The sequence below is a fragment of the Oncorhynchus mykiss genome, chromosome 9 (assembly GCF_057628025.1).
Source record: "Oncorhynchus mykiss isolate SJ-2025 chromosome 9, ASM5762802v1, whole genome shotgun sequence".
Lineage (NCBI taxonomy): Eukaryota > Metazoa > Chordata > Actinopteri > Salmoniformes > Salmonidae > Oncorhynchus > Oncorhynchus mykiss.
This window is the reverse complement of record NC_143030.1, coordinates 9,797,093-9,820,595: the sequence shown is the minus strand read 5'-3', so window position 1 is coordinate 9,820,595 and position 23,503 is coordinate 9,797,093. Positions and strand designations below refer to the sequence as shown.

The 23,503-nt window shown below is 44.9% G+C and overlaps 2 protein-coding genes and 1 long non-coding RNA gene across 3 annotated transcripts in view; 2 read left to right on the top strand and 1 right to left on the bottom strand.

Moving 5' to 3' along the window:
• Positions 1 to 4,914, top strand: part of mus81 (MUS81 structure-specific endonuclease subunit) — a 47,911-nt gene extending 42,997 nt beyond the window's left edge. Inside the window, exons 15-16 of the mRNA XM_090183414.1 lie at positions 3,982 to 4,065; positions 4,138 to 4,914. Coding sequence (XP_090039540.1) covers positions 3,982 to 4,065; positions 4,138 to 4,204 — 151 coding nt within the window. The 3' untranslated portion in view covers positions 4,205 to 4,914. The remainder of the gene's footprint in view (positions 1 to 3,981; positions 4,066 to 4,137) is intronic.
• LOC149980744 (uncharacterized) overlaps positions 1 to 10,322 on the bottom strand; it is a 139,938-nt gene extending 129,616 nt beyond the window's left edge. Inside the window, exons 1-2 of the long non-coding RNA XR_016483080.1 lie at positions 10,184 to 10,322; positions 9,754 to 9,815 (exon numbers count right to left, since the gene is read on the bottom strand). This is a non-coding gene — a long non-coding RNA (uncharacterized LOC149980744). The remainder of the gene's footprint in view (positions 1 to 9,753; positions 9,816 to 10,183) is intronic.
• A 2,107-nt stretch (positions 10,323 to 12,429) lies between these two features.
• unm_sa40862 (un-named sa40862) overlaps positions 12,430 to 23,503 on the top strand; it is a 45,356-nt gene continuing 34,282 nt past the window's right edge. The window contains exon 1 of the mRNA XM_036989241.2: positions 12,430 to 13,442. Within this exon, the coding sequence (XP_036845136.2) occupies positions 13,371 to 13,442 (72 nt within the window). The 5' untranslated portion in view covers positions 12,430 to 13,370. The remainder of the gene's footprint in view (positions 13,443 to 23,503) is intronic.

Genomic DNA, 23,503 nt, shown 5'->3' with positions numbered 1-23,503 from the left:
AGAGGGCTGGTTCCTCCGTTGACGTAGTGAGAGAGGGCTGGTCTCTCCGTTGACGTAGTGAGAGAGGGCTGGTCTCTCCGTTGACGTAGTGAGAGAGGGCTGGTTCCTCCGTTGACGTAGTGAGAGAGGGCTGGTTCCTCCGTTGACGTAGTGAGAGAGGGCTGGTTCCTCCGTTGACGTAGGTGAGAGAGGGCTGGTTCCTCCGTTGTCGTAGGTGAGAGAGGGCTGGTTCCTCCGTTGTCGTAGGTGAGAGAGGGCTGGTTCCTCCGTTGTCGTAGGTGAGAGAGGGCTGGTTCCTCCCTTGACGTAGGTGAGAGAGGGCTGGTTCCTCCGTTGACGTAGGTGAGAGAGGGCTGGTTCCTCCGTTGTCGTAGGTGAGAGAGGGCTGGTTCCTCCGTTGTCGTAGGTGAGAGAGGGCTGGTTCCTCCGTTGTCGTAGGTGAGAGAGGGCTGGTTCCTCCGTTGACGTTGTGAGAGAGGGCTGGTCTCTCCGTTGTCGTAGGTGAGAGAGGGCTGGTTCCTCCGTTGACGTAGTGAGAGAGGGCTGGTTCCTCCGTTGTCGTAGGTGAGAGAGGGCTGGTTCCTCCGTTGACGTAGGTGAGAGAGGGCTGGTTCCTCCGTTGTCGTAGGTGAGAGAGGGCTGGTTCCTCCGTTGTCGTAGGTGAGAGAGGGCTGGTTCCTCCGTTGTCGTAGGTGAGAGAGGGCTGGTTCCTCCGTTGACGTAGTGAGAGAGGGCTGGTTCCTCCGTTGTCGTAGGTGAGAGAGGGCTGGTTCCTCCGTTGTCGTAGGTGAGAGAGGGCTGGTTCCTCCGTTGTCGTAGGTGAGAGAGGGCTGGTTCCTCCGTTGACGTAGGTGAGAGAGGGCTGGTTCCTCCCTTGACGTAGGTGAGAGAGGGCTGGTTCCTCCGTTGTCGTAGTGAGAGAGGGCTGGTTCCTCCGTTGACGTAGTGAGAGAGGGCTGGTTCCTCCGTTGACCTAGGTGAGAGAGGGCTGGTTCCTCCGTTGTCGTAGGTGAGCGAGGGCTGGTCTCTCCGTTGACCTAGGTGAGAGAGGGCTGGTTCCTCCGTTGTCGTAGGTGAGAGAGGGCTGGTTCCTCCGTTGTCGTAGGTGAGAGAGGGCTGGTCTCTCCGTTGACCTAGGTGAGAGAGGGCTGGTTCCTCCGTTGACGTAGGTGAGAGAGGGCTGGTTCCTCCGTTGTCGTAGGTGAGATAGGGCTGGTTCCTCCGTTGTCGTAGGTGAGAGAGGGCTGGTTCCTCCGTTGTCGTAGGTGAGAGAGGGCTGGTTCCTCCGTTGTCGTAGGTGAGAGAGGGCTGGTTCCTCCGTTGTCGTAGGTGAGAGAGGGCTGGTTCCTCCATTGTCGTAGGTGAGAGAGGGCTGGTTCCTCCGTTGTCGTAGGTGAGATGGGGCTGGTTCCTCCGTTGACGTAGGTGAGAGAGGGCTGGTTCCTCCGTTGACGTAGGTGAGAGAGGGCTGGTTCCTCCGTTGACGTAGGTGAGAGAGGGCTGGTTCCTCCGTTGTCGTAGGTGAGAGAGGGCTGGTTCCTCCGTTGACGTAGTGAGAGAGGGCTGGTTCCTCCGTTGTCGTAGGTGAGAGAGGGCTGGTTCCTCCGTTGTCGTAGGTGAGAGAGGGCTGGTTCCTCCGTTGTCGTAGGTGAGAGAGGGCTGGTTCCTCCGTTGTCGTAGGTGAGAGAGGGCTGGTTCCTCCGTTGTCGTAGGTGAGAGAGGGCTGGTTCCTCCGTTGTCGTAGGTGAGAGAGGGCTGGTTCCTCCGTTGACGTTGTGAGAGAGGGCTGGTTCCTCCGTTGACCTAGGTGAGAGAGGGCTGGTTCCTCCGTTGTCGTAGGTGAGAGAGGGCTGGTTCCTCCGTTGTCGTAGGTGAGAGAGGGCTGGTTCCTCCGTTGTCGTAGGTGAGAGAGGGCTGGTCTCTCCGTTGTCGTAGGTGAGAGAGGGCTGGTCTCTCCGTTGTCGTAGGTGAGAGAGGGCTGGTCCCTCCGTTGTCGTAGGTGAGAGAGGGCTGGTTCCTCCGTTGTCGTAGGTGAGAGAGGGCTGGTTCCTCCGTTGTCGTAGGTGAGAGAGGGCTGGTTCCTCCGTTGTCGTAGGTGAGAGAGGGCTGGTTCCTCCGTTGTCGTAGGTGAGAGAGGGCTGGTTCCTCCGTTGTCGTAGGTGAGAGAGGGCTGGTTCCTCCGTTGACGTAGTGAGAGAGGGCTGGTTCCTCCGTTGACGTAGTGAGAGAGGGCTGGTTCCTCCGTTGTCGTAGGTGAGAGAGGGCTGGTTCCTCCGTTGACGTAGTGAGAGAGGGCTGGTTCCTCCGTTGTCGTAGGTGAGAGAGGGCTGGTTCCTCCGTTGACGTAGTGAGAGAGGGCTGGTTCCTCCGTTGTCGTAGGTGAGAGAGGGCTGGTTCCTCCGTTGACGTAGGTGAGAGAGGGCTGGTTCCTCCGTTGTCGTAGGTGAGAGAGGGCTGGTTCCTCCGTTGACGTAGTGAGAGAGGGCTGGTTCCTCCCTTGACGTAGGTGAGAGAGGGCTGGTTCCTCCGTTGTCGTAGGTGAGAGAGGGCTGGTTCCTCCGTTGACGTAGGTGAGAGAGGGCTGGTCTCTCCGTTGACGTAGTGAGAGAGGGCTGGTTCCTCCGTTGTCGTAGGTGAGAGAGGGCTGGTTCCTCCGTTGACGTAGGTGAGAGAGGGCTGGTTCCTCCGTTGTCGTAGGTGAGAGAGGGCTGGTTCCTCCGTTGACGTAGTGAGAGAGGGCTGGTTCCTCCGTTGTTGTAGGTGAGAGAGGGCTGGTTCCTCCGTTGTCGTAGGTGAGAGAGGGCTGGTTCCTCCGTTGTCGTAGGTGAGAGAGGGCTGGTTCCTCCGTTGACGTAGTGAGAGAGGGCTGGTTCCTCCGTTGACGTAGTGAGAGAGGGCTGGTTCCTCCGTTGACGTAGTGAGAGAGGGCTGGTCTCTCCGTTGACGTAGTGAGAGAGGGCTGGTCTCTCCGTTGACGTAGTGAGAGAGGGCTGGTCTCTCCGTTGACGTAGTGAGAGAGGGCTGGTCTCTCCGTTGACGTAGTGAGAGAGGGCTGGTTCCTCCGTTGACGTAGTGAGAGAGGGCTGGTTCCTCCGTTGACGTAGGTGAGAGAGGGCTGGTCTCTCCGTTGACGTAGTGAGAGAGGGCTGGTTCCTCCGTTGACGTAGGTGAGAGAGGCCTGACTACTTTCAATTTTGTATTTATTTAACCTTTATTTATCCAGGTAGGCTAGTTGAGAACATGTTCTCATTTACAACTGTGATCTGGCCAAGATAAAGCAAAGCAGTTCGACACAAACAACAACACAGAGTTACACATGAAATAAACAAACGTACAGTCGATAACACAATAAAGTCTATATACAGTGAGGGCAAATGAGGTAAGGCAATAAATAGGCCGTAGTGGCGAAGTAATTACAATATAGCAATTTAACACTGGAATGGTAGATGTGCAGAAGATGGATATGCAAGTAGAGATACTGGGGTGCAAAGGAGCAAAGAAATAAATAGCAATATGGGGATGAGGAGTTGGATGGACTATTTACAGATGGGCTATGTACAGATGGGCTATGTACAGATGGGCTATGTACAGATGGGCTATTCACAGATGGGCTATTCACAGATGGGCTATTCACAGATGGGCTATTTACAGATGGGCTATGTACAGATGGGCTATGTACAGATGGGCTATTCACAGATGGGCTATTCACAGATGGGCTATTCACAGATGGGCTATTCACAGATGGGCTATTCACAGATGGGCTATTTACAGATGGGCTATTTACAGATGGGCTATGTACAGATGGGCTATGTACAGATGGGCTATGTACAGATGGGCTATGTACAGATGGGATATGTACAGATGGGCTATACTTGTGTTCTTGTTGACTAGAGATGGCATACCAGCAAGTCCTTTCTCTCTCTCCTTTCATCTCTCTCTCTCTCATCTCTCACTCATCTCTCTCTCCTCTCATCCCTCCAGTCTGTTGAAAGCGTATGAGCAGTGCCCCAGCGACACAGAAAGAGAGAAACTACTCTCCTCCATCCGATATGGAAAACTGAAAAGGTGAGAAGGTATGAAAAGAACTGCAGACTTGATTTAATGGACTGCTTATTGTTGGTTCTGTTTGCATTTCAGGAACTTGGGTCCAGCTTTGAGTCGCACAGTTTACCAGCTCTACTGTACGAAAGGAGCGCTGTCATAGACACACACCACAACACACACACACACACACACACACACACCTCTACAACGTAGTGTTTAAGTCATTCCCTGCCAATGTAAACCTATATGTAAATGCTGCTATTGTTGTGATTTTTCTACTATTTTCTAGTCAAGTGGGGCAGCAGGGTAGCCTAGTGGTTAGAGGCAGGGTAGCCTAGTGGTTAGAGGCAGGGTAGCCTAGTGGTTAGAGGCAGGGTAGCCTAGTGGTTAGAGGCAGGGTAGCCTAGTGGTTAGAGGCAGGGTAGCCTAGTGGTTAGAGGCAGGGTAGCCTAGTGGTTAGAGCAGTGGTTAGAGGCAGGTAGCCTAGTGGTTAGAGGCAGGTAGCCTAGTGGTTAGAGGCAGGTAGCCTAGTGGTTAGAGGCAGGTAGCCTAGTGGTTAGAGGCAGGGTAGCCTAGTGGTTAGAGGCAGGGTAGCCTAGTGGTTAGAGGCAGGGTAGCCTAGTGGTTAGAGAAGGGCAGCCTAGTGGTTAGAGCATTGGATCGAATCCCTGAGCTGACAAGGTACAAATATGTCGTTCTGCCCCTAAACAAGGCAGTTAACCCACTACTCCCTAAGTCGTCATTGTGAATAAGAATTTGTTCTTAACTGACTTGCCTAGTAAAATAAAGGATCAAATACAGTATTATTTTAAAAAGTTCCAGAAATTATGTTTAAGAATGAATTAAAGTCTTGGCTGTAGTTTGGAGAAATATCCTTTGTTGTTGTCGTCACTGTTATAAATGCATTTATTACCCATAACTCCCAGAGCTGTTCCAGTTTATCACATTAAAGCATTTTCTGCTTAAAACGGCCCTAATACACTGAGTGTACAAAACATTAGGAACACCTACTCTTTCCATGAGACTGACCAGGTGAATCCAGGTGAAAGCTATTATCCCTTATTGATGTCACTTAAATCCACTTCAGTCAGTGCTGATGAAGAGGAGACGGGTTCAGTCAGTGCTGATGAAGAGGAGACGGGTTCAGTCAGTGCTGATGAAGAGGAGGAGACGGGTTCAGTCAGTGCTGATGAAGAAGGACAGGTTCAGTCAGTGCTGATGAAGAGGAGGGACAGGTTCAGTCAGTGCTGATGAAGAGGAGACGGGTTCAGTCAGTGCTGATGAAGAGGAGGAGACGGGTTCAGTCAGTGCTGATGAAGAGGAGGAGACGGGTTCAGTCAGTGCTGATGAAGAAGAGGAGACGGGTTCAGTCAGTGCTGATGAAGAGGAGGAGACGGGTTCAGTCAGTGCTGATGAAGAGGAGGAGACGGGTTCAGTGCTGATGAAGAGGAGGAGACGGGTTCAGTGCTGAGGAGGAGGGACAGGTTCAGTCAGTGCTGATGAAGAGGAGGGACAGTGGCGACACGTCATTCTGTTTTGAACCCTGCCTTTCAAGCTGAATTTTTTTATTTATTTTGGCGTTGATACGTGTGTCACACATCAGTTTGCAGAGAATGTAAACGATGTAATAAAGCCGCATACAAACCATGGTCTCTTATTTGTTTTGTTTTCTCGAGTGAGGCAGCTCCAAAATACAGGTGTTTCAGTCTAGCTCAGCTGCTTTCTGTGGTGGTGGGGCTGCCAGAGGAAGATACGGAGCGTAGGGGTTGATGTTCTCTAGTTGAGCTGTGATTGGCCCAGTGTTCTGTCACTCATGAGGACCCTTCGTCACCGCAAAATCTATGGGGAGAGTTTGAAAATTCAAGCCCATTGGGTGCTGCAATAGCAGTTACATTAAGAAGTGCCCATCCAAGAAGGCTCAAGATCATTGGTCACAGATAAAATGACATCAGATCACGTGATATCTACCGTATCTTTGATGGGACTGATCATGTCAACATCATACTTTCTAAATCTTAGTTAGCAAGCGAGACAATCATCATGAATCACTTCGACAATCAACTGGCAAATATTTTTTAACCCTTGTCAAATGATGATGAAGTATAGATCAAATGTATCGGTGCTCAGCGGCCAAAGAACATAAACAGCAGGGTAGCCTAGTGGTTAGAGTGTAGAGGCGGCAGGGTAGCCTAGTGGTTCGAGTGTAGAGGCGGCAGGGTAGCCTAGTGGTTCGAGTGTAGAGGCGGCAGGGTAGCCTAGTGGTTCGAGTGTAGAGGCGGCAGGGTAGCCTAGTGGTTCGAGTGTAGAGGCGGCAGGGTAGCCTAGTGGTTAGAGTGTAGAGGCGGCAGGGTAGCCTAGTGGTTAGAGTGTAGAGGCAGCAGGGTAGCCTGGTGGTTAGAGCGTTGGACTAGTAACCAAAAGGTTGCAAGTTCAAACCCCCGAGCTGACTAGGTATAAATCTGTCGTTCTGTCCCTGGACAGGCAGTTAACCCGTCATTGAAAATAAGAATTTGTTCTTAACTGACTTGCCTAGGTAAATAAATAAAAATTACAAAACTGGAAATCGCAAATCCAACAATGAGTGGTTTGGAAGGAATCAGTGGCTAACTGCAAGATTTTCAAAGCAATCATTAGCCTGCTATTCAGTGGAGTAGCTGTGTGGTCCCAAGTCTAAGATTAAGGGTCTATTTTCCTAGTTTAAAATAATAAACATTCAACATTGGCCATGCTGTCAATGAAGCATGATTTGTGCCGTGTTCAAAACGACTGGAAACTGGGAAATATGACTTCAGTGAGTTCAAGACTTCGGGGAACTCCGACTGAGAAAATACTTTGTCAAATCCAACTCACAATTACAAGTCGGGAACTCTGGACTCTTTCTAGAGCTACAACATGAAGATCACTGACGTCATGATTCAACCTTGTTTTTTCCCCCCGAGTTCCCAGTTGTCTTGAAAGCAGCACAAATCCAGAGAATGACAGACTTTGATGTCAAAGTTTGATGACAGAATTTGCCCACAAGGATTGTCGCGCCACCTTCCTGTTCAAGTGAGCACATCACAAGGTGAATCCAAAAATGTATTCTATGCTGCTGTATAAATGATGTAATATGCCAGGGAGATGTGTATACTGTAACTAAGAAAGTAATACTAAGTGTATGTTGTGTGTAATCTGTTAGTAGCCCATGTGCCTCACCCTGATAATTTAGTCTATTTTCACCTCTTAATTTCACCTACTGTTCTGACTTGGTGGTGCACATGTAGCCTAAAACCTGTTTTAGAGAAATGTAATCATTGAATATTGTAAGAGCTTTAACTGTCTCCTTGTATGCCCCCTTTATTTATCTTACGGTTCTGACTTGGTGTACAGGGAGAATACTTTAATTGTTTCAGAAATGATGTAATATGCCAGCAGGGTTGAGGAGTAACTGATGACAGTAACATGTAAGGGATTCCGTTACATTACCAGAATAAAAATGTTTTAATCAGATTAGATACTTTTGAAAAACTTGATTACTTTTACATTCAAAAAGGATGTTTGCGAGAAGATTAAAAAAAATATATATATATATATATATATATATGTTTTTTGAATGACATTCAAATCAGCATTGAAAAAGGAGCATGTTTACATTTGTTAAATGTGAGCGAGTCTGACCATAATTCAGAGACCACTATGATGTCAGAGACCACAATGATGACACATCAAATGTGTTTGATGGATTGTGGGAAAAGAGCAAGAATAGGCTTTTGTAGGCTACAGTCCCAAGTTATGTCGTCCAATGGTGCGACTGCTGTCGGCATCCAAAGATGAACCAACTTGAATAAACGCTTGGAGGTAAGGATGACAGCAGTGGTGTAGTCTACAGCGATACGGATGTCACTTCTTATTGATATCTACATACCGCATTGATGTGAATCACACTGCTGCTCTCTCATTTAGCTATTTGCGCTTTACGGATTGTGTTGATTCTGGACGGCTGTTCACCAATCTAAATGTGTATTTGAACCCAATAATGGTTGAATTCAAGAAGTTTAAGCTGCTTATCATTCATTGTTTTTCAAATCAGTGGACAGCCAGTGAAAAATGCGATCTTGCAACAGCTGCATATTGCATATCCCAGCCTATGGAATAACAGCTGTATAGTGTGGATCCCAGCCTATGGAACAACAGCTGCATAGTGTGGATCCCAGCCTATGGAACAACAGCTGCATATTGCAGATCCCAGCCTACGGAACAACAGCTGCATATTGCAGATCCCAGCCTATGGAATAAAAGTGAAACATTCGTAGGACTAATGTCATGCTCAAACTCGCACACTTTTAATAGACTTAAAGGGGCAATCTGTAGTTGCAACATCCATTTTTGGATTTATTATAAATGATATATATTTTTTTATATTAATTGATTCTTGAAGAATATAACTTATAAATGCCTCATGAGCTTAGTTCAGCTGTCACGCTCCATGAGAACCCAAAATATAAGCTTGTTTTACTCCAATGTTTTTAAACATTGTAAATGTAAACAAACACTGTATAGCCTCATAACATGGTTAAAACTATATATTTTTACATCATTGATGGTCAGTCCTTGCATCCATAGCTTTGTCTATTCATCTGAGACTGGTTAGATTTCTCCAGGCCCCACCCCTCAGCTTATTACCAAAACAGAGGCGGGGCGGTCGTTTTGTTATTGTTTCATCTTGTGGATTTGCACTTAGTAATACTACGTGTATGTTGTGTGGTAAGCTGTTAGTCCATGTGCCTCACCCAAATAATTTGTCCCTTTTCCCTCTCATAATTTAGCCTACTGTTCTGACCTGGTAGAGCATATGTAGCCCATAACCTGTTTTAGATAAATGTTATCATCGAATATTGTAAGAGCTTTCATTGTCTGCTTATAAGCCCCCTTTATTTATCCTATGGTTCTGACTTGGTGTACAGGGAGAATACTGAAGAACGACCCATGTTCTGAATTCTGTCGCTGTACATTTCAAAAGTGCCGAACAATTTTTTAAACCTTTATTTAACTAGGCAAGTCAGTTCAGAACAAATTCTTATTTAACAATGAAGGCCTTCAGCAGCCAAACCCTTCCCTAACCTGAATAACTCTGGGCCAATTGTGCATCGCCCTATGGGACTCCCAATCACAGCCGGTTTTGATACAGCCTGGGATCGAACCAGGGTCTGTAGTGATGCCTCTAGCGCCAAGATAAATTGCCATAGACCGCTGCGCCACTCGGGAGCCATATTGACTACGTCCGTCCTAGCTCGCTCATTAATGTCAATCTAAATAACGAATTGCCTCTTATCCACTCGTCGTCCCCTTATGCCATAGTTTGTACATCTCAATTGTCAGTAGAAAAAACACATTTGTTTAAGCAAGTCAGCAATAATAGTTATGTTTTCTTAACCTTTCTGATCTCCCCATCCCGGATCCGGGTTCGTGAATACAGACTCAAGCTCATTACCATAACGCAACGTTAACTATTCATGAAAATCGCAAATGAAATGAAATAAATATGCTAGCTCTCAAGCTTAGCCTTTTGTTAACAACACTGTCATCTCAGATTTTCAAAATATGCTTCTCAACCATTGCAAAACAATCATTTGTGTAACAGTATTGATGGCTAACGTAGCATTTAGCATTAGCATTCAGCTGGCAACATTTACACAAAAAAACAGAAAAGCATTCAAAAAAATCATTTACCTTTGAAGAACTTCAGATGTTTTCATTGAGGAGACTCTCAGATAGCAAATGTTCAGTTTTTCCTGAAAGATTATTTGTTTAGGACAAATCGCTCCGTTTTCTGCGTCACGTTTAGCTATGAAAAAACCCCTGTATCCAGGATTGTGTAAATCTATCAGCAAGCTCATTAGCATAACACAACGTTAACTATTTATGAAAATCGCAAATGAAATGAAATAAAAATGCCATCTCTCAAGCTTAGCCTTTTGTAAACAACACTGTCATCTCAGATTTTCAAAATATGCTTCTCAACCATAGGAAAACAATCATTTGTGTAAAAGTAGCTAGCTAGAGTTAGCATTTCGCGTTAGCATTTAGCGTTAGCATTAGCGTTAGCATCCAGCACGCAACATTAACAAAAACATAAAAGCCTTCAAATAAAATCATTTACCTTTGAAGAACTTCTGATGTTTTCAATGAGGATACTCTCAGTTAGATAGCAGATGCTCAGTTTTTCCAAAAAGATTCCTTGTGTATTAGAAATAGCTCCGTTTTATACATCACATTTGGCTACCAAAAAAAAATCCATAAATTCAGTCCTCAAAACGCAAACTTTTTTCCAAATGAACTCCATAATATCGACTGAAAACATGGCAAACGTTGTTTAGAATCAATCCTCAAGGTGTTTTTCACATATCTCTTCATTGATACATCGTTCTTGGACACATGCTTTCTCTCCTGAATCCCAGGAGAAAATGCCTGCACCTGAAGATTACGCACAAATTTAGACAAAGGACACCGGGCGGACCTCTGGAAAATGTAGTCTCTTATGGCCAATCTTCCAATGATATGCCTACAAATACGTCACAATGCTGCTAAGACCTTGGGCGAACGACAGAAAGTGTAGGCTCATTCCTTGCGCAATCACAGCCATATAAGGAGAGAATGGAAAACAGAGCTTCAGAAATTCTGCTAATTCCTGGGTGATGCATCATCTTGGTTTCGCCTGTAGAATGAGTTCTGGGGCACTTACAGACAAAATCTTTGCAGATTCTGAAACTTCAGAGTGTTTTCTTTCCAAAACTGTCAAGAATATGCATAGTCGAGCATCTTTTCGTGACAAAATATCGCGCTTAAAACGGGAACGTTTTTTATCCAAAAATGAAATAGCGCCCCTAGAGCTCTAAGAGGTTAAAAGGCAGTAATGAGACTGAATTAACTGTTTCGCTGCCAGACAAGGCTCCGCTGAAAGCCAGGTGTAGCAGTGGTCAGGTGTTGGGACAGCTTTATGTTTACAATTTGTAGCACCGTTCGTCACCGTTATAGTGCAATGAATATATTGTGTTGTGTAGTGGCTTTGGCATGCATTAAAAAAATGTGTTTGCACAACCAAGATTTACATGCTAAAACCCCACTATGGAGGAGACAGGTTAAAGGAGGACTTTTAATCCTTGAGATATGGATGTGTGCTATTCAGAAGGTAGGGTAGTAGGTGCCAGGCACACCGGTTTGTGTCAAGAACTGCAACACTACTGGGTTTTTCATCCTCAACAGTTTCCGGTGTGTATCTAGAATGGTCCACCACCCAAAGGACTGTGAGGGAACATGTTATGTTTGTGTGTATCAGGTTGTACACAGTTGCTTTTCTGCCAACTAATTTCACTGGATTCATGCGAGTGACTGATCGTGCCTTGGAGGGATCCTCACTATAAGTATAAGCAATTTGTCAGTATGCCCAGAACATTGTTTTGAGAACCGAAAGGGGTATCTCAGTTTCAAGTCGTCAGCTTTGAGAGAAGAAACCTTGTGAGGTATTGGTCAGTCACATGCAGGCACCAGAGTTAATGATGAATAATGTAAATCATGGTGATATAACTTGTTTGTATAGCCGTATATGAGAGAACTAATGGGACTTACTCAGAAGAGCTTCTGACCGACGTCTACTATGGTGCATTACGTTTGCGTTTGTTGGAACCTCTCCAGCTTGCTGATAATAAAGAATTATTAATGTAATATTGGCTTCAAGTGTCCGTCCACGACAGGTCATTCAGCCAACTTGACACAACTGTGGGAAGCAATAGAGTCAATATGGGCCAGCATTCCTGTGGAACACTTTTGACACCTTGTAGAGTCCATGCCACAACGAACTGAGGACAAGGGGGAGGTGTGTTCTAGAACACCTATTAGCAAGGTGTTCTTAATGTTTGGTATACTCAGTGTAAGTTGTCTGTAGATCTAACCTACTGTATATGTTGTTGATGTATATTAGTTATCCACCGGTTGGCTCATTACTGCAGTCCGAAGCTGTGGTTGGCGGTTTTAGGGTCATGAAATACTGTGTGGATTACATGTGTTTGATGTATTTGATAGCGTTCCACTCCATTACCATGAGCCTGTCCTCCCCAATTACGATGCCACCAACCTCCTGTGGTGGATTAGTGATGCATGGGTCAGCTGTTTGGTCAACCTCACCCACAATTGTTAATAACCCATCAGCAACCTCTCTTTTTTTATATAGATAGTCCTATGTTTCTGCTTATGATTTTCCTGACTTTTCAGTAGGCTATTTGCATGTCTCAGATGTTCACTTGATCACATATAATTATGCGGTTGAGAATGTTGTTATTAGCAAACGCTGCTTGACCAGGTGAACAAACAGCTGACCTGCGCATCTCTAATGTATGTAGGCTATATGCTCAGGTGGTGGGTGACGTCAGTGGGCATACAGAAGGATGAGTAGGTGAAACCTTCTAGTTCTAAGGAGACAAATAGAAAGGAAATAACTACCACAGATGGTTTTATCGTTGTTATTTTAATTGTTTTTAAATTCATAAACAGTTTACAATAGAAAAGGAATCGGTTGTTCCTGGTTTTGCCTTTTACCGAGATCGCTGTCTGCCTTCGGAAAAACATCCTCCTCCTACCCATCCATCTTTCACATCAGCGCTCTCGTGCCTTCCCCTCGTGCTCACTCTGAACGAAACCGTAACCGTTGGCTAATGCCGCGTTCATGCGCGAGTCGGAACTAGGACACTCGGAAATGTTCGACTTGCTAACCGGTTGAACGCGGCACGTGTATATCTACAACCAGTTAGCAAGTTGGACATTTCAGAGTTTTCTAATTCCGACTAGCACATGAACTCAGCATTAGTCATCTCGAGCGTATGCACTCACACCGCCCCACCTGCGCCTAGAACGAAGCCTAGAAGCTTCGCGTTTATCACGGCCAAGCACTGAAGCGCACAGGGCTAACGAACAGACGTTAATATAATCTTTATTAACGGAAGAAATCTGGGTTTTGTCTAATCTATGCTATGTTTGTATGGGAAAGGTGTATTCATCATACATGGAAGGCGTGAAGATGAACCGAGAGGCACCGAGTGAATGAACTCTTTTGATCCCGACAGAGACGACTTTCAGTCGGCGTGGATTATGCGCATTTGCCGCAGGCTGTACTGTCATCACTACAGTGAAACCGGATCTCGACCGGCGACGGATGGGGTGACTCCCGCAGTGCCGAGGAGGTGGTCCCAGCCTCTGGCCAGGGCCGCCACTGCTGGGGTGGGTCCCCATCCCTGGCACCGTTAACCGTAGGGCTAACGGGAGAACACGTGTCAGGGTGGAAGAGGAAAGATAAAATGCAGACGGAGGTGCCGGTACCACCGGAGACAGGAGAGGAGACCTTAGAAGACGGAGCAGGGAGAGAGGAGGTAGGGGAACACTGCGGTGTGACTGACTGGCTGCGTGTATAGGCTACATGGGGAACACTGCGGTGTGACTGGGTGACTGACTGGCTGCGTGTATAGGCTACATGGGGGACACGCGCGTTTAGCCTACTTGTCTTTAAGGTCCAGCAATAGATCAGACGCGCCTTTTTAATTTATCCTTCGTTTTAATAGATTGGACACCTTTGCTTCCCGTGGCCTTGTTGTTATGGGTGATGGTGCAAGTTTTACTGTAGATGATAACATGTGACTGAAGACGCATGCCTTGGCCTACTCAACACTTTTAGCCTAGAAAGGAATTGCCAATTTATAGGCACGGTAGGTCTATAGTCCTATAAAAAAACATGAGCTGGCGCACACCCAGAGAAACGTATTTTATGTTGAGGTGCTGACTAACGGGGAATAAACTAGAAGCTATAAAAAGTAACAGCTCTATATATAAACTCCCAGTCATTTATTGAGTAGAAAAAACAACCCACCAGCGTTTCTGCATCACTGTGTCTTCTTCAGGGTGACGTCATGAATGCTTTAACCAGGTTATTTACACAAAACAATGCAATTAGCGTAACCAATGACAACAACGAAGGGTGTGTCATAATTATTAAGTTAATTAGGATGAATTGAGTGAATTTAAACCAATATGGTTATGGCATATTAAATATATTAGGCCATTGTTATCATATGGAAACACAATTGAATATTGTACATAGTAGTAGCATCAACATACATTATTGGTTAATGTAATGTTGCCTTATACCACATCCAAATACATTACCACATCCAACTACATTACTACATTCAAATACATTACCACATCCAAATACATTACCACATCCAAATACATTACCACATCCAAATACATTACCACATTCAAATACATTACCACATTCAAATACATTACCACATCCAAATACATTACCACATCCAAATAGGGACAAACCATTACCACATCCAAATAGGGACAAACCATTACCACATCCAAATAGGGACAAACCATTACCACATCAAAATAGGGACAAACCATTACCACATCCAAATAGGGACAAACCATTACCACATCCAAATAGGGACAAACCATTACCACATCCAAATAGGGACAAACCATTACCACATCCAAATAGGGACAAACCATTACCACATCCAAATAGGGACAAACCATTACCACATCCAAATAGGGACAAACCATTACCACATCCAAATAGGGACAAACCATTACCACATCCAAATAGGGACAAACCATTACCACATCCAAATAGGGACAAACCATTACCACGGTGTGGGAAAAGGACAGTAAAAAGCAATGCACCCCTCTTTCACCAAAATACACTACATGACCAGAGGTATGTGGACATAGCATTCATACTGATATATATTTTATTCTTTATTTTATTTATTTAACTTGACATGTCAGTTAAGAACAAATTCTTATTTACAATTATGGCCTACATATAGGGAGGGGCCTACTGTAAATTACATTATGTCTGAGCGTGGACAGGCGGCATGCCTGTTGTTGATAAGCAAGATTAAAATTAACTAAAAAGAGTGAAAAATTCAAAACAACTCGTTTTAAGTGGCTAAATACTCTTACAGGCACTATAATGGCTCTCTGTATAATATGCTACATAGTACTACACAATGTCTGCTGGTCCAACATCTCGTTCCAAAATCATGGGCATTAATATGTAGTTGGTCCCCCACCTTTGCTGCTGTAACAGCCTCCACTCTTCTGGGAAGGCCTTTCACTAGATGTTGGAATATTGCTGCTATAACAGTCTCCACTCTTCTGGGAAGGCTTTCCACTAGATGTTGGAACATTGCTGCTATAACAGCCTCCACTCTTCTGGGGAAGGCTTTCCACTAGATGTTGGAACATTGCTGCTATAACAGCCTTCCAACAGCCTTCCATCGGCCTTCCAATTCATCCCAAAGGTGTTTGATGGGGTTGAGGTCAGGGCTCTGTGCAAGCCAGTCAAGTTCTTTCGCACTGATCTCGACAAACCATTTCTGTATGGATCTCGTTTTGTGCACGGGGGCATTGTCATGCTGAAACAGGAAAGGGCCTTCCCCAAACTGTTGCCACAAAGTTGGAAGCACAGAATCATCTAGAATGTAATTCTATGCTGTAGCATTAAGATTTCCTTTCACTGGAACTAAGGGGTCTAGCCTGAACCATGAAAAACAGCCCCAGGCCGTTATTCCTCCTCCACCAAACTTTACAGTTGACACTATGCATTGGGTCAGGTAGCGTTCTCCGGTTCCGTTCTGTGAGCTTGTGTGGCCTACCACTTCGCGGTTGAGCCGTTGTTGCTCCTAAATGAATCCACTTCACAATAACAGGACTTACAGTGGACCGGGGCAGCTCTAGCAGGGCAGAAATTTGATGAACTGACTTGTTGGAAAGGTGGCATCCTATGACGGTGCCACGTTGAAAGACACTGAGCTCTTCAGTAAGACCAATCTACTGCCAATGTTTGTCTATGGAGATTGCATGGCTGTGTGCTCTATTTTATACATCTGTCAGCAACGGGTGTGGCTGAAATAGTAGAATCCACCAATTTGAAGGGGTGTCCACATACTTTTGGCCATGTAGTGTATTTCAGGACGTTTGATGCAGCCCTCTGAAACTCATTATCAATAGGCAGCTGTAGCCTGTCCTAAAAACATTATGAATAGGCAGCGGTAGCCTGTCCTAAAAACATTATGAATAGGCAGCTGTAGCCTGTCCTAAAAACATTATGAATAGGCAGCTGTAGCCTGTCCTAAACACATCAATAGGCAGCTGTAGCCTGTCCTAAACACATTATCAATAGGCAGCTGTAGCCTGTCCTAAACACATTATGAATAGGCAGCTGTAGCCTGTCCTAAACACATCAATAGGCAGCTGTAGCCTGTCCTAAACACATTATCAATAGGCAGCTGTAGCCTGTCCTAAACACATTATGAATAGGCAGCTGTAGCCTGTCCTAAAAACATTATGAATAGGCAGCTGTAGCCTGTCCTAAACACATTATCAATAGGCAGCTGAAGCCTGTCCTAAACACATCAATAGGCAGCTGTAGCCTGTCCTAAACACATCAATAGGCAGCTGTAGCCTGTCCTAAACACATTATCAATAGGCAGCTGTAGCCTGTCCTAAACACATTATGAATAGGCAGCTGTAGCCTGTCCTAAAAACATTATGAATAGGCAGCTGTAGCCTGTCCTAAACACATTATCAATAGGCAGCTGTAGCCTGCCCTAAACACATTATCAATAGGCAGCTGTAGCCTGTCCTAAACACATTATCAATACGCAGCTGTAGCCTGTCCTAAACACATTATCAATAGGCAGCTGTAACCTGCCCTAAACACATTATCAATAGGCAGCTGTAGCCTGTCCAAAACACATTATCAATAGGCAGCTGTAGCCTGTCCTAAACACATTATCAATAGGCAGCTGTAGCCTGTCCTTAACACATTATCAATAGGGAGCTGTAGCCTGTCCTAAACACATTATCAATAGGTAGCTGTAGCCTGTCCTAAACACATTATCAATAGGCAGCTGTAGCCTGTCCTAAAACATTATCAATAGGCAGCTGTAGCCTGTCCTAAACACATTATCAATAGGCAGCTGAAGCCTGTCCTAAACACATTATCAATATGCAGCTGTAGCATGTCTTAAACACATTATCAATAGGCAGCTGTAGCTTGTCCTAAACACATTATCAATATGCAGCTGTAGCCTGTCCTAAACACATTATTAATAGGCAGCTGTAGCCTGTCCTAAACACATTATCAATAGGCAGCTGTAGCCTGTCCTAAACACATTATCAATAGGCAGCTGTAGCCTGTCCTAAACACATTATCAATAGGCAGCTGTAGCCTGTCATAAACACATTATCAATAGGCAGCTGTAGCCTGTCCTAAACACATTATCAATAGGCTGTAGCCTGCCCTATTCCACAGCATATGGATCTAGTCCTACTCAAGACGACAGCCTGGAAGTTTCTTTTGGCTGATATTCCCATCTCTCTATCCTCAGCCATGCCTGCATCCCTCCTCCGTTCCCTTTCTCTCTCCCTTCATCTCCCCCTCCATATTTCCTGTGCAGTCTGCTGCATGTCTGCATTGCAGTCTGCCTGCCACGACCGCTGCTCCCTGCCTCATCTACCTACCTCACCATCTCTCTGTCCCTCCATCTCCCTGTCCTCACCATCTCTCTATTCCTTCATCTCCCTGTCCTCACCATCTCTCTATTCCTTCATCTCTCTGTCCCTCCTTCTCTCTGTCCTCACCATCTCTCTATTCCTTCATCTCTCTGTCCCTCCATCTCTCTGTCCTCACCCTCCATTTTCCCCTCCATCTCTCTGTCCTCTCCCCGTCTCTCTCTTCCTCCATCTCTCTCTCCTCACCATCTCTCTCTCTGTTCTTTCCATCTCTCTCTCCTCACCATCTCTGTCCTCACCATCTCTCCCTCTCTCCATCTCTCTCCTCACCATCTCTCTCTCCCTCCATCTCTCTGTCTTCACCACTCTTCCTCCATCTCTCTGTCCTCTCCCTCCATCTCTCTGTTCTCTCCATCTCTCCCTCCCTCCATCTCTCTGTCCTCACCATCTCTCTATCCCTCCATCTCTCTGTCCCCTCCCCTGTCTCTCTCTTCCTCCATCTCTCTGTCCTCTCCCTCCATTTTTCCCTCCATCTCTCTTTCCTCTCCCGTCTCTCTCTTCCTCCATCTCTCCCTCCATTTATCTGTCCTCACCATCTCTCCCTCTCTCCCTCCATCTCTCTGTCCCCTCCCCCGTCTCTCTCTTCCTCCATCTCTGTCCTCACCATCCCTCCCTCCATCTCTTTCTCTCTCCATCTCTCTCCCTCCATCTCTCTGTCCTCTCCATCTCTCCCTCCATCTCTTTCTCTCTCCATCTCTCTCTCCCTCCATCTCTCTGTCCTCTCCATCTCTCCCTCCATCTCTTTCTCTCTCCATCTCTCTTTCCCTCCATCACTCTGTCCTCTCCATCCCTCCTTCCATCTCTCTGTCCTCTCCCTCCATCTCTCTGTCCCCTCCATCTCTCCCTCCATCTCTCTCTTCCTCCATCTCTCTGTCCTCTCCATCTCTCCCTCCATCTCTTTCTCTCTCCATCTCTCTCTCCCTCCATCACTCTGTCCTCTCCATCCCTCCCTCCATCTCTCTGTCCCCTCCATCTCTCCCTCCATCTCTCTCTTCCTCCATCTCTCTGTCCTCTCCATCTCTCCCTTCATCTCTTTCTCTCTCTATCTCTCTCTCCCTCCATCTCTCTGTCCTCTTACAGCCTGTGTGTTGTGATAGTAGCGTTGTTTGCTCTATAACCTGTTAGTTGATGTGTCTTGACACCGTGATATACTGTACAGGCCTAAAGGCCGAGACAATAACAAGACACAGTGGCAGAATAAAGTCAACCACACTTTTGTTTCATCACTAAACCGGAGAGCAACATCTGTCCTGTGAAGTTTACAAAACATTTAGCATGTAACCAACAGTTAGTTACATGACCTACAGCAGGTCAATCAAGGTCATGTTTCCCACAGTTACATGACCTACAGCAAGGTCAATCAAGGTCATGTTTCCCACAGTTACATGACCTACAGCAAGGTCAATCAAGGTCATGTTTCCCACAGTTACATGACCTACAGCAGGTCAGTCAAGGTCATGTTTCCCACAGTTTCAGACTACTAAACAACTGTTGATTTAGTTACCTCACGTCAAAAAGAAAACAGGCGCTGCCTCCACTAGTCCAGCAACATTTAGACACTTCGACATCATCTAATCGCCTCTGATTAGTCTAATACAGGGACAACTAAAAGATACCAGAAACGACTTAGTCCAACGTAAGCTAAATATGACGTGTGTGTGTGTGTGTGTGTGTGTGTGTGTGTGTGTGTGTGTGTGAGCGTGTGTGTGTGAGCGTGCAAGTTGAAAAAACATGTTGACTCACCCTACTTGAGGTGAAACACAAATGACCTCGTCTCTTTGATGTTGCCTAAACGGTCTATCACTCTGTCATACTGTAAACGGTCTATCACTCTGTCATACTGTAAACGGTCTATCATTCTGTCATACTGTAAACGGTCTATCACTCTGTCTTACTGTAAACGGTCTATCACTCTGTCATACTGTAAACGGTCTATCACTCTGTCATACTGTAAACGGTCTATCACTCTGTCATACTGTAAACGGTCTATCACTCTGTCATACTGTAAACAGTCTATCACTCTGTCATACTGTAACTCTGTCATACTGTAAACGGTCTATCACTCTGTCATACTGTAACTCTGTCATACTGTAAACGGTCTATCACTCTGTCATACTGTAACTCTGTCATACTGTAAACGGTCTATCACTCTGTCATACTGTAACTCTGTCATACTGTAAACGGTCTATCACTCTGTCATACTGTAAACGGTCTATCACTCTGTCATACTGTAAACGGTCTATCACTCTGTCATACTGTAAACGGTCTATCACTCTGTCATACTGTAAACGGTCTATCACTCTGTCATACTGTAAACGGTCTATCACTCTGTCATACTGTAAACGGTCTATCACTCTGTCATACTGTAAACTGTCTATCACTCTGTCATACTGTAAACGGTCTATCACTCTGTCATACTGCAAACGGTCTATCACTCTGTCATACTGTAACTCTGTCATACTGTAAACGGTCTATCACTCTGTCATACTGTAAACGGTCTATCACTCTGTCATACTGTAAACGGTCTATCACTCTGTCATACTGTAAACGGTCTATCACTCTGTCATACTGTAAACGGTCTATCATTCTGTCATACTGTAAACGGTCTATCACTCTGTCTTACTGTAAACGGTCTATCACTCTGTCATACTGTAAACGGTCTATCACTCTGTCATACTGTAAACGGTCTATCACTCTGTCATACTGTAAACGGTCTATCACTCTGTCATACTGTAAACGGTCTATCACTCTGTCATACTGTAAACGGTCTATCACTCTGTCATACTGTAAACGGTCTATCACTCTGTCATACTGTAAACGGTCTATCACTCTGTCATACTGTAAACGGTCTATCACGCTGTCATACTGTAACTCTGTCATACTGTAACTCTGTCATACTGTAAACGGTCTATCACTCTGTCATACTGTAAACGGTCTATCACTCTGTCATACTGTAACTCTGTCATACTGTAAACGGTCTATCACTCTGTCATACTGTAAACGGTCTATCACTCTGTCATACTGTAAACGGTCTATCACTCTGTCATACTGTAAACGGTCTATCACTCTGTCATACTGTAACTCTGTCATACTGTAAACGGTCTATCACTCTGTCATACTGTAAACGGTCTATCACTCTGTCATACTGTAAACGGTCTATCACTCTGTCTTACTGTAAACGGTCTATCACTCTGTCATACTGTAAACGGTCTATCACTCTGTCATACTGTAACTCTGTCATACTGTAAACGGTCTATCACTCTGTCATACTGTAAACGGTCTATCACTCTGTCATACTGTAAACGGTCTATCACTCTGTCATACTGTAACTCTGTCATACTGTAAACGGTCTATCACTCTGTCTTACTGTAAACGGTCTATCACTCTGTCTTACTGTAAACGGTCTATCACTCTGTCATACTGTAAACGGTCTATCACTCTGTCATACTGTAAACGGTCTATCACTCTGTCATACTGTAACTCTGTCATACTGTAAACACTTTTATTTTTTGTTGTCCTAGGCTACCTGGCTAAAATGCTAGCTTGCTAGCCTAACTTTCTTTCATGGGCAATGATTATCCAGCTAGTTAACATTAGCCTATTACATCTAGCTACATCCTCTCAGGCCAGAAGTGCAATTTATGGTTGGATCAGAATCGTCGTTATAATCATTGGCCAGTACAGAGAATTAAGTAAAACCACAAGTCCAGATCCCTATTTCTGTCCATGGCTAATTTAGGAAAGGGACCATTTTAGCTAGCTAGCCACCGGAGGACAATACAAACAGATGCAACAAGTCAAGTTTTTTTTTCTTCCTGTTAATGACTTTTGGCTTGATCTGATGTGATTGGTGTGAAGCCAAATCTAAACTGACTTCCTTTGACAGTTTTTATTGGTGCGCCAGGACCATTCTCAGTTTAGTTCAATGCCCATTGGCTATTATTGTATGATTTGATTTGCTGGCGTCATTTCCTTGCCTTCAATGCTACTGGCAGCAACAATATCATACTCTTTTTGACCAGACAGCATCAGATAGGTAGGCTACACATACAGAGACAGAGGGTTGCTGTTTTGCTTTTTTCTCTGATGCTTTCTCCTGTGAGATACATTCAGCCTCTTGTGAATTGAAGGACATTTATGAAACACACATAGAAGCCTGGCTTCCACACACCACTACTATCAGCCCCCCCCCCCCCCCCCCCCCCCTCACTAAATTACATTTCTCAGGGGATCCCCCTGTCTCGACTAATACCAATTATAAGGGGGAGGGCTAGTCACGTTTGAAGAGAGCCTTTAGCAGCATACATATAGGCTAGTGTAGGTTAGTGATTGTTTTACAGGGGAGAGAGAGAGAGAGAGAGAGAGAGAGAGAGGGAGAGAGAGAGAGACAGAGAGACAGAGAGAGAGAGGGGGAGAGAGAGAGAGACAGAGAGACAGAGAGAGAGAGAGAGAGAGAGAGAGAGAGAGAGAGAGAGAGAGAGAAGGAGAGAGAGAGAGAGAGAGAGAGATGGGAAAGAGAGAGGGGGGGAAAGAGAGAGAGAGAAATAGAGAGAGAGAGAGGGGAAAGAGAGAGAGAGAGAGAGTGTGTGAGAGAGAGAGAGAGGGGAAAGAGAGAGGAAAGAGAGAGAGAGAGAGGGGAAAGAGAGAGAGAGAGAGAGAGAGAGGGGGGAAAGAGATGGGAAAGAGAGAGAGAGATGGGAAAGAGAGAGAGATGGGAAAGAGAGAGAGAGAGAGGGGAAAGAGAGAGGAAAGAGAGAGAGAGAGAGAGGGGAAAGAGAGAGATCAACATCAACTGCATATTCCAAAAAGCAGCATCGAAAGCAAATTTGAGAAAACCAAAGCAATGCAACATCAGAAGCAAAAATCAAAATGTTTCTGACAAATGGTTTGATAATGAATGTAAAACAATTAGAAAACACCTAAGACAAATGTCAAACAAAAAACATAAGCAGCAAAACAACCCAGAGCTACGATATGAATACTTTGAAACTCTGAAACAGTATAAACAAACACTGAAATGCAAGAAATTGAATTATACCAACAAGACACTTGTTGAAATTGAAAACGCAATTGACCAAAATCAGTTCTGGGACATGTGGAACAATTTAAGCACATCAAAGCCACAAGAATTAGCCATACAAGATGTAGGAATTTGGAAAACTTACTTTGATAATCTATACAAAAACATCCCACAAAAAGACTTACAACAGAACCAATTAGAAATTAAAGAAAAATTGAACATCCTTGAATCAGTCATTAAAAACAACCAAAATCCATTAGATTACCCAATAACCCAACAAGAACTAAATGAAAAGCTAAAATCTATTAAATCAAAAAAGGCTTGTGGTGTAGACAACATCAGAAATGAAATGCTGAAAAACAGCACACCTGAGTTGCAAAATGCTGTACTTAAATTGTTCAACATGGTTTTAACTTCTGGCTGCTTCCCTGATGTCTGGAACCAGGGGCTCATCTCCCCTATCCACAAAAGTGGAGACAAATCAGACCCCAATAATTACAGGGGAATTTGCGTCAACAGTAACTTGGGAAAGATTTTCTGTAGCATTTTGAATTCAAGAATTCAAACCTTTCTTCAAGAAAAAAATGTAATAAGTAAATGTCAAATTGGCTTTCTCCCTAACCATCGCACTACTGACCATATATACACCTTACACACACTAATTAATAAACACGTCCACCAAAAAAAAGAGGGCAAAATCTTTGCTTGCTTTATTGACTTTAAAAAAGCATTTGATTCGATTTGGCACGAAGGGCTATTCTACAAAATTCTACAAAGTGGGCTTGGTGGTAAGGTGTATGACTTAATAAAATGTATGTACAC